The 12,813-nt window shown below is 48.2% G+C and overlaps 1 protein-coding gene across 2 annotated transcripts in view; it reads right to left on the bottom strand.

Moving 5' to 3' along the window:
• Positions 1 to 236: 236 nt before the first annotated feature.
• XYLT1 (xylosyltransferase 1) overlaps positions 237 to 12,813 on the bottom strand; it is a 343,638-nt gene continuing 331,061 nt past the window's right edge. For both annotated transcript variants that reach the window (XM_043914408.1, XM_043914409.1), the window contains exon 12: positions 237 to 6,726. In XM_043914408.1, coding sequence (XP_043770343.1) covers positions 6,404 to 6,726 — 323 coding nt within the window. In that variant the 3' untranslated portion in view covers positions 237 to 6,403. The remainder of the gene's footprint in view (positions 6,727 to 12,813) is intronic.

Below are 12,813 nucleotides of genomic sequence, written 5' to 3'. Positions count from 1 at the left end.
AACAGGTTTGCTACACAACCAGCCAGTTGGCTATAGAAAACATTTGCCACTTTAGATGGCAGTCTTCCTCGCTGTCATCTACATTGAGAGGTGACAGCAGGCTTGATCAGGGAGTGTGTGCACACATCAGGATTTCCCAGGAGAGGTGGTCTCAGCATGAGGACAGTGCGAGGAGCGGGGAGAACACAGGATGGCATGAAAATGCAAGATATCATTGAAAAGTCACACACCTACTGTTCCATAAAGACAGTATTTTTTTTTTTTAATTTTAAAATTCTGCATCTGAAAACACAGTATGACAGAAAGCGTCTATATACACCTGCAGTGTTTTTGGTATGATACAGTATTCAATAATACATCCACTGTTTTCTGCAAAAGATTTTGCTTTGTCAGACAGAAACAAACTCCCCTAGACAAAAAAATACAGCTAAGGCACAATTTTGTTGTTATTTTTCTGCTAAATGAAAAGACAGAAAAGGTGCAAAAATGGGCGGGTAGTGCAATTGTTTCCGAGAATCACATTCTACTGTGAGGAAAAGCATTCAGATGATTGGAATTTGATTACTGGTCAATTTCAGATAGTTCAATATCTCTTAAAATACTCCTTTAAATAAATAGCAAAATATCTACATCTTTCAGTGTGTGCCATTTGAATTCTCTCTTTTTTTTTTAAAACTTTATTTACAGAGTCTCTCTTTTTTTTAAAATCAATACATTACAAAATATTTCTGTACAGTTTTATGCATATTATGATCTATAACAAAATAGTTATTTTTAAAAACTATATCACCACATGTCTTTGAAAAACAATGAAGGGGACGGTAATAACTTATTGTGAGGCCTCTAAAAAAATACCCAAATGCTATTGACAACATAGTAATACCAAAAAAAGAGACAAAGGACGACAAAGACAATTGAGCTCAATTCCAGTGAATTTCCTATGAAAACCCTGGGGTTGTCTTTGGCCTCCATCAGCCCTGGAGCGATGGCAGGGAAAAGGAGGGACTCTGAAAGTAGGGAGAATGTGATCCCTTTGAGAACATGACCATCCACTGGGAATATTAAATGCTATCACTTTCCAGGCAGGAAGGACGAAGAGATAAATTGAGAAACTCTGCTGATTTACCCTTGAATGAAGTACATAAGTCACCAAGTCGGAGGGGAAGGGGGAGGATTGGAAAGCCCACGTTGGCATCCTGCCGGTAATTAAACCAGCCTATCAACAGCGGCATCATGCTCCAAGAGAGTGCTTCGGGAGTCGGCTGAGGTTTAGACGAGCACCCACGCTTTCATTTTACCCATAGGAAAAATAGAAGGATATTTTCCTTCAAGACGACACATAGAAGCCATTTCTACCACATCTGCAAGCTACAGATTGGCAGCCCCTGGCTTAGGAGGTTGCTCCGAAAGCTTCAAGATGCTCTTTTCTCTTGGATGTTGGTAGAAATGGGAGAGAGAGGGCGGTCAGCTTTCCAAAAATAATTTTAAGGCCACATTTAAAAACGGAGAAACCTAAGGCTTTTGGGGGTGGGAGTTGGTGTGGAGGAAGGAGAGGATAAGGGAGGCAAGTGAGGAATGGAGAGGATGGAGTTAGGAGGTGGCAAGACAAAGAACCTGCTTTCCCATGGGGTCTGTAGGCAGAGGCGGATGGAGTATTCCCAGCCAAGAGGAAGGGGAAGAGAGAGGGCTTCCATCTCCCTGCCTGGGGCTTGGCAAGGACAGAACCAACAACAACGTGAGGGGTAGATGTAGGTGGCACGTGGAAGCCCTCCTCAGTCTTAAGAGCGGTCTGTACAGTATTTTGTTTGCCAGGTTAAAAAAAAATAATACTTCTGAGAGAGACACAGAGAGAAGAGAGGAGAGACACAGAGAGAGAATTTGCATAGATTATACATTCAGCTCCAGCAGATTTTGGACACCTTTATTCCTCCCCCTCCTCCCCCAAGGTAAACTTCTCAGCAGACACATGAGGTAGCGCCTGTGGTTGACCCATGGGCAAAGTAAGGTAGGTGAGGCAAAAAGCAGAGAGGACCTCCCGTGAACACGGCTTCCAAAGATGCTTCTGGACACGTGGCAAGGTGGTCGCTAAAACCCGGGATCTGGAGTGAGCCAGGCTATTTGACACGCCAACCTCTCCCCATGAACCATCTCCTGGACATCTCCGCTTGGTGTGATGGAATTCTGAAGGTGGGGACTGGGCCAGCGTGGACCTCCTTGATGTTCAAGGGGCAGCTCTCGAGGCCAGCGAATCCTGTTTCATCTTCCCTTCAGTATAAATTGTCTTGAGATCAGGAGAGCTCAACAAGCCAGATCTCACGGGACACTTCTCCTCTGAGGGACCATTTCTTCGGGATGGGAATGACTAGTAAGAGGTCCTCATTCCCTTCAGAGTTCCACATAAGCTGTTATTTTTGCCCCTTCCCAATGCTGGCCTTTCCCCCTCCACCAGGACAACACCTAACCTCCTTTGAAACACCTCTCCATAGGGCACAGGCTGAACTGTGGACCGAACCTTTTGCCTACACTCTGGTAAAAGCAAAACTTGCCAATGTTTGAAAATCAGATTTCCTATAAAAATATGGATTTTTGGCTTCTCTTACCAAATTAGATGATTCTGCTGCACCATGCCTGTATTCTCACTCGCAGCTTCAGACTGGAACGGAGATGCAGCCGTAGTTTTTGTCTGTGTAAGGCGCACACTTGCAGACCACATCCCCACCGTTCCCTCTTGTCTGATACCAGCCGCTTCATTCATCTGTGCTCGTGTCCTGGACTGCGTAGCCACGGGCGACCCCTGCCAGAGGGTGTGGCTTTGACCTGGCAGGCCTTTGCCAACAGCTGTTTCTAGTATATCCCCCTTGTGCTGTGGGGGGAGCTTGGGTCCTGCAACCCTAGTGAACGGGGCTATGAAAGGGGTCTTTGCTCAGGCCCCTGCTACTGCTCTCCTCTCTTGGGGACCCTCTTGGCAAAGAGATCGAGGTTCCAGCCAGGGTTCTCCTTGCACCTACGAACTGAAGAACCAGAAGGAAGCACAGTCCCCCAATCCTGGCCTGTGCCCAGAGCAACTGTCATCTGCCCTTTTCAGGGAACTGACTCAAACCTCAGCTCCACTGGCATTTTGAAAGTTCAACAATGGCAAATGAAGGCAGAGTGACTCCTGGTCAGATCAGAAGGGCCTTTTTCCAAAGGGAGGAGCACAAATACTTCTTAGAATGTGAGAGTCCTAGGGACGGCTCTGCCCTCCTTGGAGACAGACTGCTTTGCACTGGGCCCGGGAAGCAGGGTTGTCTGCCTCCTGGGTGTGGCTTCTGCCTGACCATCACAGGGCTGAGTGGAAACTGGACAAAGTATCACAGCTTACTGGATGCATCCTTTTCCCCCAAACCCACATCCCACCTCTCAAGCCCGCTAAAGTCCAGGGACCCGGTCAGTGACTCAGTCACACTCTTCTAAATTCTGAAAGAATTTCCAGGGGACCACGTTCTCAGCTTTTGAAACCCTCAGGCAGCCACAGCTCAAGGCTGCCTGACCAATGGCCTTGAACTAATAAATCATTCTCAGGTAGACAATAAAAATGAGTTAAACTCTCTCCCCTGGGAAAATATCACCTTGGCTCAAATCACCCTGGACTTTGTTTGAAATTCTCCCTTTTCCCCTTAAAGCCAAATGTAACATCTTCAAAGTGGTTCTCTGGTTCAAAAACAGATGTTGAGGAACATCCCGTGTGACTGCTCAGTTTCCCAATTTCCTGGTGGTCAGCGGGGAGTGAGGACCGGGCTGGGGATGGGAGGGGACCGTCCCCAGAGTAATAAGTCAGCTCTGCCATTTCTCCACGTGTTCCCAATGGAACAGGAGTCAGCAATGTCAGGGTGCAGGAGGGGCCTCGTTGAGGAGTCTGCAGGCTCATGCTGCATGCAGGGCAGAGCTCCCATAGCCTCCGTAAGTGATGCACAGAGTCCTAGCTGCCTGGCCAGGAGGTGCAAGGCCGGCTTCCTGGGCAGCTTCCCCAGGCTCCAAGAGTCCTTGGACAGAAGCAGAGGCTGGGGGCAGAGACAGGATGTGACACGGGCCTCCAGGCTCCCAGCGAGCTTGTGGAATCACGTGGCAATCATGGGGCTTTCTGGGAAAGCCATGCCAGGTCCCTGCCCCTGGGTTCTCCAGGCCTGTCTCACCACCCCCACCACCCTTTTCCTAAAATTGATCTCTTCTGCTCCCGGGCGCTCGCCCTCCCTCTGTCCTCTGGCCACAGGGAGGCCCATGGTTAGACTGGCTGTGGGAGGGTGGTGATGGAGACGCACAGACGGCCCAAGCCCTGCAGCCCGATGGTCGTCCTCCACAGGTCGCAGGCCTGTTGCGTCCCTGTGCTGGGGGCTGGTGGCGGGGACGGCTCAGGAATTCCAACACCCCCAGGGCTGGAGGGCTAACTCCACCCTGCATGAGGAAAAGCGAGGAACCGATGTTCCCAAGGGAACCCCACTTTCAGCCCAGGGACATTGCTGGTTGAAGCATTTCCCTCCTGGTGTCCAACTCCCTAGCTTTCCACTGAGGACATGGAGGATGGAGGGCAGATAGAGAGAGGCAGACAGAGATAGGTAGGTAGATAGATGGATACATAGAGAAAGCAGGAAGGAGATAGACATGAGGGGCTGGGGGAACTAGAAGGGCTGGAGGAGGGGGCCTTTTGTGAATAAAGGCAGCTTCAGTTAGTAAGATAACATAATTGACAAGCTGCAAAAACAGCACCTACTAATTAGTCATTGACTAAAACATATAAATAATAAATATCTAAAGTGTCCCTTCTCTGTATCCTCCATGGCCCACAGGACATCCTGCCTTGCAGGGGTGGGGTGGGGCGAGTAGGGTGCGATAGCTAACAGTTCACTGGGAGCAATCGGCAGTACCTTCAAAGCCACACTGGAGAGAAATCCAACGAGGACTGGCTCTCCTGGGAAAGGATAGTGCACCCAGGGCTGGGACTTCTCCGAGGGAACCCTGTCCTTTGGGGGAGGGTGGGATCAGTGGAGGAGGGGGTTCTCAGGGAGGGATCGCTGGATGAGCAGGGCGACCCCCCAACGGGCACATGGCAAGGAAACCCTTTGGGTTTCTAGTAACTCAAGCAATTTGAATAATACTATTCTTTAGGTTTTAAACAACCAGATACTCAAAGCTTCCCACTTTCACACTGCATGTCAGATGGGCCAGTTGGCACCTCGGACAAGAAAGGCCATGAATTTAAAAACCGAATCTGAAATGCTTTTTCCTCACTGTGAAAAGTCTGTTCCACATGGTTTGGTTGCTCCCAGCAGCACCGAAGACGCATTTCACAAAGTTCCGAGCGCCTGACCTCAGAACGAAGGGCTCAGGCAGGTGAGGGGTATTGCTGTGCTGACCAGCTCAGGAGTTTTGCTCCCAGCAATCTCTATGAGGTTCATGGCCATGGTCCCCCAAAGTTCCCACTGTCAAAGCCCAGAGGGGTCATGGTCTTGGTCTCCTGGCCCATGAATGGCTGGGGGGCTTAATGCTAGCCTCAGACTCATGAGCATCACCCCATTTCTGCCTCGAGAGAGGGTGGACGTCTGGGTGCCCAGGACGTCTGGCAGTGACACTTTGGTTGGACTTTGGCCAAGTCACATCACAAGGCTCTCCTGCTCATCTAGTTACTAAAGGAGGATGGCTGAACCCAAGAAGGGTTAGTGGGAGGCTCAAAGCGACGACCCCCCCAAACTCTGCCAAGCCCACCAGCTCGCTGGGAATGAGCCCACGAATGTGACTTTCACGTCCTGTCACTTCAAGGCTGGCACAAGGGCTTCCTGGCCCAGAGGAGCAGGAAGGGCAGGACTGGAGATCAAACCCCCCCTTTGGGCACTGCTTTCCAAACTAGCTTCTGCAGAGCCCTTGGGTTCTGAAGAGGTACCTTAGGAGATGCCGTTGGCAAAGGGACTGTCCAGTGGGCTGAGCTATGAGATAGAATCTCACACCCTCAGCTTCCACCAAAGTAGCCTGGATTTTTTCCGTAGCTTGAACCTCCACCTATGACTCAGTAAAACAAATACTCTGCTGCTCAATAGAAAAGTTTGGGAATCACTTATCTGGGGGGGAGGGGAGGAGTCATGTCATTGAAGGGGAAGACAAGGAACCTGTAGGACTCGAGGATCAACCAGAAGAGGTAAGACCACCACGGTGCTGGGACCAAGCCATTGACGTTCCCAGTAGCCAGCCTGCAGGGTGCAGGTGGTTGGCAGAAACTGCCTTGGCCTCCAAACCTTCCTTCTTCATCATCCTATGGCCAGGAGAGCCCCTCTCACCAAAGGCCACCCCAGGGGTGGGAGGTCAGGGTCTGGGTCCCACTGGCCATCTGGCTTCTTTCCCTTTGAGATCCGCTGGGGTCCCCATGTGCCCAGTGCTACCTGAGCCGGCCGTCGGGTTTGACCGCCCCCAGCTCCGACTTGGGGTCGGGGCTGAAGGAGCTCCAGGCTGTCTGGCTGCAGGTCTGCATGACCGGGCAGGCGCTGGGACCTGTGGCACAGATGTCCATGGCAGTCCACATCCCGCCCACCAGCGAGTCCAGCCAGCGCTCCAGCGTGGCGCCGGCGGAGGCCGCGTTCCGCCGAGCCTGCTCCACCTGGGCGGGGTTGATGGGTAGGCTGAGGACGGGGTTCAGGCTCTGGAAGCTCTGCTCCATGTAGGCGCTGCGGAGGGGCCCATTGTGCAGCCTCAACGCCTCCTCTGAAAGTCAAAGGCAACAGTGACATCAGTAGACAAGCCACGGACAGGTAACTTACTACTGCGTGCCTGGCACCATGCTGGGCACCACACAGCACTGTCCCGTTCATGGGACAATCTCATAAGGAAGTCCTTTTAGAAATCCCATTGTACAGACAAAGAAATTGAGCCCACGAGGACATTCCTTCAAGAGGTCCGAGCCCACTTTGTGTGGTCCATTCATTTATCCATTCAGCATGTATTTATGGAGCCCCTACTATAGACCCTGATGGCTCAGATGGTAAAGTGTCTCCCTGAACTACAGGAGACCTGGGTTCAATCCCTGGGTCAGGAAGATCCTCTGCAGAAGGAAATGGCAACCCACTCCAGTACTCTTGCCTGGAAAATCCCATGGGTGGAGGAATCTGGAAGGCTACAGTCCATGGGGTTGCAAAGAGTAGGACACAACTGAGTGATTTCGCTTTCTTTCTACTATAGTCCAGACAGTAATTCATTCAACACATATTTACTAAACATCTTCTATCTGCAAGGCATTCATTCATTCATTTATTTGATGCAGATATATTAAGTGCCAGGTTCTATTCTGTGGTAGAGCAAACCAATGATGATGATAAAGAAACAAGCAAATAAATAAGGTCATCCCAAAACTGGTAAGTGTCATGAAAGGAATTAATGGGGTGTGTTGAGTCAGAGCAGGGGCTTGATAAACTAAGGCCCTTGGGCCAAATTTGGCCCACCACCTGTTGTTGCAAATAAATTTTACTGGAACATGACTATGCCCATTTGGACACATATTGTCTACGGCTGTTACCACAGCACAGCTGAGTAGCTGTGATAGAAATTTTACATGGCCCACAAAGCTGAAAAATTTACTATCTAGCCCTTTACAGTAAAAACTTGCTGATGCCTGGGTTAGAGAGTGACAAAGTGTTTATCTTAGATGGGATGGGCAGGGAAGATCTCTCCGAGGTGGTGACATCTGAGCTGAGAGCTGATTCATGTGAAGGAAGAAGCTACACACAGATCCTGGAGAAGAGAATTCTAGGTTTTGGAAACAGAAAGTATTAAGCCTCGCTGAGCTCCTTTCCCCAAATCACACAGGTAATGAGAGTTAAGAGCCAAGGTTTGAGCCGGGGTCTGTGGACCTCAAAGCCTGGAGCGGAGTCCTGCACTTGGCGGCTGCATGCCCACCGTGAGCTCTCTATAAGACAGGGATTTCTCCTCTGGTCCAAGGTGTAGTGCACAAATGGACCACAGCAAGGAGTCCTGGGGAGCCCAAAGCCTGGACCAGAGTTGGGTAGGTGGGAGGTCCAACTGGCTTCTGAAAGAGCTCTGCCTTGCTGAGCACCAAGGTCTCAGGCCAGAGCATGGGGACCACAGTAAGGCTGCCTGGGTTTGAATCCCCACGTCTCGCACACTAGGCATCTGACTTCTTCCTCATCAATAACAATGGGTAGAGAACTAGTACCTTCCTTGCAGCTTTGTTTGTGATGTTTAAGTATGCTGATTCATGTGAGGTGCTTAAAATGCCGCCCAGCATATTTGAAGTATTCAGGAAAGTTTAGCTAGGACTACTATTATTGGCATTATTAGTACACAACACACACACACACACACACACACACACAAAACTATAGGGCTGGTTTTTATCATCCCCATTTTACAGATGAGGAAACAGAAGCAGCTATAGGTTAGATCTGGAGTTAAATCCAGGGCTGGCTGACTCCAAAGCCAGAGCATGTCATTGTAAACACAGTAAACAAGCCCACACATCCACAGGAAGTTAAAACGGTGCTTTTCATTTTTACTTTATTTTTCCACCTGGGAGCTAGTCTTTTGGAGAGTTGGTTCCCCAACTGCAAAATGGGGATACTTCCCCTTCCAGCAATTAGACTCACAAGACTGGCACGAGGCTTGGGGGAAAGCCCATGTGGTTTGTAAAGTAACACATGAACGAGAGAGACACTGACAGTTTCCCAGGGCTTAAGATGGGGAAGCAGAAAATAAAGATATTTGGGCTGACAAAAAGAAGCTAGATATCTCTGTTTTGAGGAAGCTCCCTCTCATGGCTTATTTCACTGCTAATTACAAGAATATATTTTAAAGAAAGACTGGATAACGATTCTGGTAAATCAAGTTTTACCAAATCAGGTTTTGCTATAGCCGAGCTCACTGGGATTAGAAGAAACCTCCTTATAAGACAACGCAGCATTCAGATGACAATGCTTCCTCTTTACTTCAAAGTGGCTGTCGCTCTTGGAGACAACCAGGAGAACCTGGATCATCAGAAGGTTATTTTCTAATATGTGCGGTCCTGAGTGAAGAAGAAAGACAGTGTATATATGCCTGCCCTTCAAAAAGCAATGAGAAAACTAGTTGAATTAAAAATATGCCTTGCCCTGAGGAAACCATAATTGACAAAGACTCATGTACCCCAATGTTCACTGCAGCACAATTAACAATAGCTAGGACATGGAAGTAACCTAGATGTCCATTGACAGATGAATGGATAAAGAAGCTGTGGCATATATATATATACAGTGGAATTTTAGCCATAAAAAGGAACACATTTGAGTTAGTTCTAATGAAGTGGATGAACCTGAAGCCGATCATACAGAGTGAAGTAAGTCAAAAGAGAAGAACAAATATCGTATATTAACGCAAATATATGGAATCTAGAAACATGATACTGATGAACTTATGTGTAGGGCAGCAGTAGAGATGCAGACACAGGGAACAGACTTGTGGACCCAGAGGGTGGGATGAATGGAGAAAGTTGAATGGAAACATGTACCCTACCATTTGTAAAATACATAGCCAGTGGGAACTCGCTACATGACTCAGGGAACTCCAACCAGGGCTCTGCGACAACCTAGAGGGGTGGGACAGTGTGGGAGGTGGGAGGGAGGTTCCAGACGGAGGGGTCACATGCACACCTATGGCTGATTCACGGTGATGTGCGGCAGAAACCAACACAGTATTGTGAAGCAGTTATCCTTCAATTAAAAGTAAATTTTGAAAAAGGAAAGGCAAAAACATGTGCCTTGACATATCCCCTGAGAAAACCATAATTCAAAAGGATACATGTACCCAGTGTTTATTGCAGCACTATTCACAATAGCCAGGACATGGAGACAACCTACATGTCCAACGACAGATGGACGGATAGGGAAGATGTGGTGTATATATGTATGTATAACTCAGCTACAAAAGGAAAAAAAAATGGGTCATTTGTAAAGATGGAGATGGACCTAGAGTCTGTTATACAGAGTGAAGTAAGTCAGAAAGAGAAAAACAAATACTGTATATTAACACATATATGTGGCATCTAGAAAAAGGGTACAGATGAACCTATCCCCAGGGCAGGAATAGAGATGCAGGCATAGAGAATGGACATGCAGACACCAGGAGGGTGGGGAAGATAAAGTGAAAGTGAAGTCGCTCAGTCCTGTCCGACTCTGCGACTCCATGGACTGTAGCCTACCATGCTCTTCCATCGTTCGTGGCATTTAAAGGTGGGACTAACTGGGAGATGATGATTGACACATATACATTACCATATGTAAAACAGAGAGCTAGTGGGAACCTGCTATAAAGCACAGGAAGTTCAGGCTGGTCCTCTGTGATGACCTAGAGAGGTGGGATGTGGGGGCGGTGGGTGGAGGGCGGTCCAACAGGGAGGGGACATAGGTATACTTACAGCTGATTCACTTCACAGTACAACAGAAACTAACGCAACATTGAAAGCAATTATACTCCCATAAAGAAAAAAACTATACAAGAAAGTCATTCCTTCAGTTCCCAATGCCCCAGGAAGCTGGGGGGTTGGACTCTGTGGTTCGGAGGCAGACAGGTGGGAGAAAGCAGAAAAGCATGCATGAAGCACGTGTCCTGTCTTGCTATATTTAGCAGAGCCTCTCTATTTCAAGTTCATTAATAAGTCCGGCTCTCGCCCATTTCTCCCTGATACCCACCGCAGGGTGGGCAGCTCCTGCCCCCATCTCAGCAGAGATTGCAAAGATGAGAAGCTGGGGATCGAGTAGACACCCGAACTGAGAAAAGGCAGGACTTGCAAAGTGAAAAGAGCAATTAACAAACATTTGAACACTGGGAATCAAATATTGTGGTTGGTGCAGAAAACCCTTATGAAAAATGAGGTTAATGTGGGAAATGCTATTACAGCATCAGCCCGCGATGCTCGCCTCTCTAATTAAATTTCCCTCAATTCCACCTCATCAGATTTCTTGAGATTACCAGGGACGCATCAATAGCAAATTACTCTTGATGAATCATTTTACAAATTGCATTGCTCCCACCTTCTTGTTCCCTGTCACTGGAACATCATTAACAGATACAATTACCGACAACAGGGGGGCTGCTCCCAGTGGGATAAAATGACCCCTGGCTCATCCTGGGCATCGGTGGGAAGAGCCTTGTTGTCTTTAGAAACCCCAGGAGGAAAAGACTGGAAAAATCGGGACCCTATGCATGGCCCTGGGCCATTTTCCTGAGGTAGGATGGATTCAAGGCCATTCTTGTTCTAGATGTATTGAAAGCAGAGAGGAGATGGTCACTTCCATGCCTCTCCTCTACGCCTGGCTTTGGGAACCCTTAGTGATGCTAAGAATGTGAGCTTCTTCAGGGGGACACTCAAGGCCCCAAAGTGGATGGGCTCTGGCCCAGCTAGTTCTGGAGGGACTGTCTTTTGCCTGTTTCATGGGGGAGGTCCAAAACATGAGGTCCAAATCTTTCTGCTTGTTAGCACAGAAATTTGGCGGAAACTGACAGACTTCACATCAACACCCCCTTTTTAGGACTCCAAGTGCCCTTCCCCACATCTATATCCCCCTCTCCTTGTGTCACTAGCTAAGTGACACCCAGCCCAGAGCTCTTTTTAGCTAACAGAGACTATGAAGCGCTCCTTGCTTCTGGGTTTGTGATCTGTTAGATGGAGATGGACAATTTCAAACATCCAGAGACCTAGAAATCCTGTTTCTAGGAATCTGTGTTACAGAAGTATTTTCATGGGCACATACTGTTTTAGGTTCAAGAATCATCTTTGCAGTGTTACCTGTAATAACAACAATAAAAGAAGGTGTGTGTCCACCAAGGTGGGGGACAGACTGTGGATCCTAAACTCAAAGGAATACTAGGCAGCTGGTAGTTTTACAAATATTGACACGAAAGTGAAAAAAAGCAAGTTTCACTACAAAGTGTATCATTCCACTTTTCAAAAAATGATAATATCTTTGTGATTTATTTTGTATTTGAAAGTGAAAGCCGCTCAGTCATGTCTGACTTTTTGTGACCCCATGGACTACACAGTCCATGGAATTCTCCAGGCCAGAATACTGGAGTGGGTAGCCTTTCCCTTCTCCAGGGGATCTTCCCAACCCAGGGATACAACCCAAGTCTCCCGCACTGCAGGCATTCTTTACCAGGGAAGCCCAAGAATACTGGAGTGGGAACCTTATCCCTTCTCCAGTGGATCTTCCCGATTCAAGAATCGAACCGGGGTCTCCTGCATTGCAGGCAGATTCTTTACCAGCTGAGCTACCAACACTGAGAAACGTCTAGAAGGATGCACACTGGACTCTTGGCAGTGGCCACTCCAGGGGGTGGAGCTGAGCAGGGAGGAAGACCTGTGAGTTGTGAGTGCCTGCGTGCATGCTGAGTTGCTTCAGTCTTGTCCAACTCTTTGACCCCATGGACTGTAGCCCATCGGGCTCCTCTGTCCATGGGATTCTCCAGGCAAGAATACTGGAGTGGGTTGCCGTGCCCTCCTCCAGGGGATCTTGCTGACCCAGGGGTTGAACCCACGTCTCCTACATTGCAGGTGGATTCTTTACTGTTGAGTCACTGCAGGAGCAAGGAAGATGGTCCCCATGATAAAAGAAAGAGGCAAGGAGGGGAAATAGAAAAATAAAAGAAATCTTTTTGGGAAAAAAAAAGAAAAAAGGCAGACATGCTAGGAGTCTGACACCCCTCTCCCTGACCCCCTCATCCTGAATTTCCTATTAATAATTCCCATCATTTCTTCATAGCTTTCTACTGATATATGAATAATGAAATAACATATTGTTGGCTTGG

Source organism: Cervus elaphus, chromosome 10 (assembly GCF_910594005.1).
Source record: "Cervus elaphus chromosome 10, mCerEla1.1, whole genome shotgun sequence".
Classification (NCBI taxonomy): Eukaryota; Metazoa; Chordata; class Mammalia; order Artiodactyla; family Cervidae; genus Cervus; species Cervus elaphus.
Note: the sequence above shows the minus strand (reverse complement) of the source record. Positions and strands in the feature narration are given on the sequence as shown.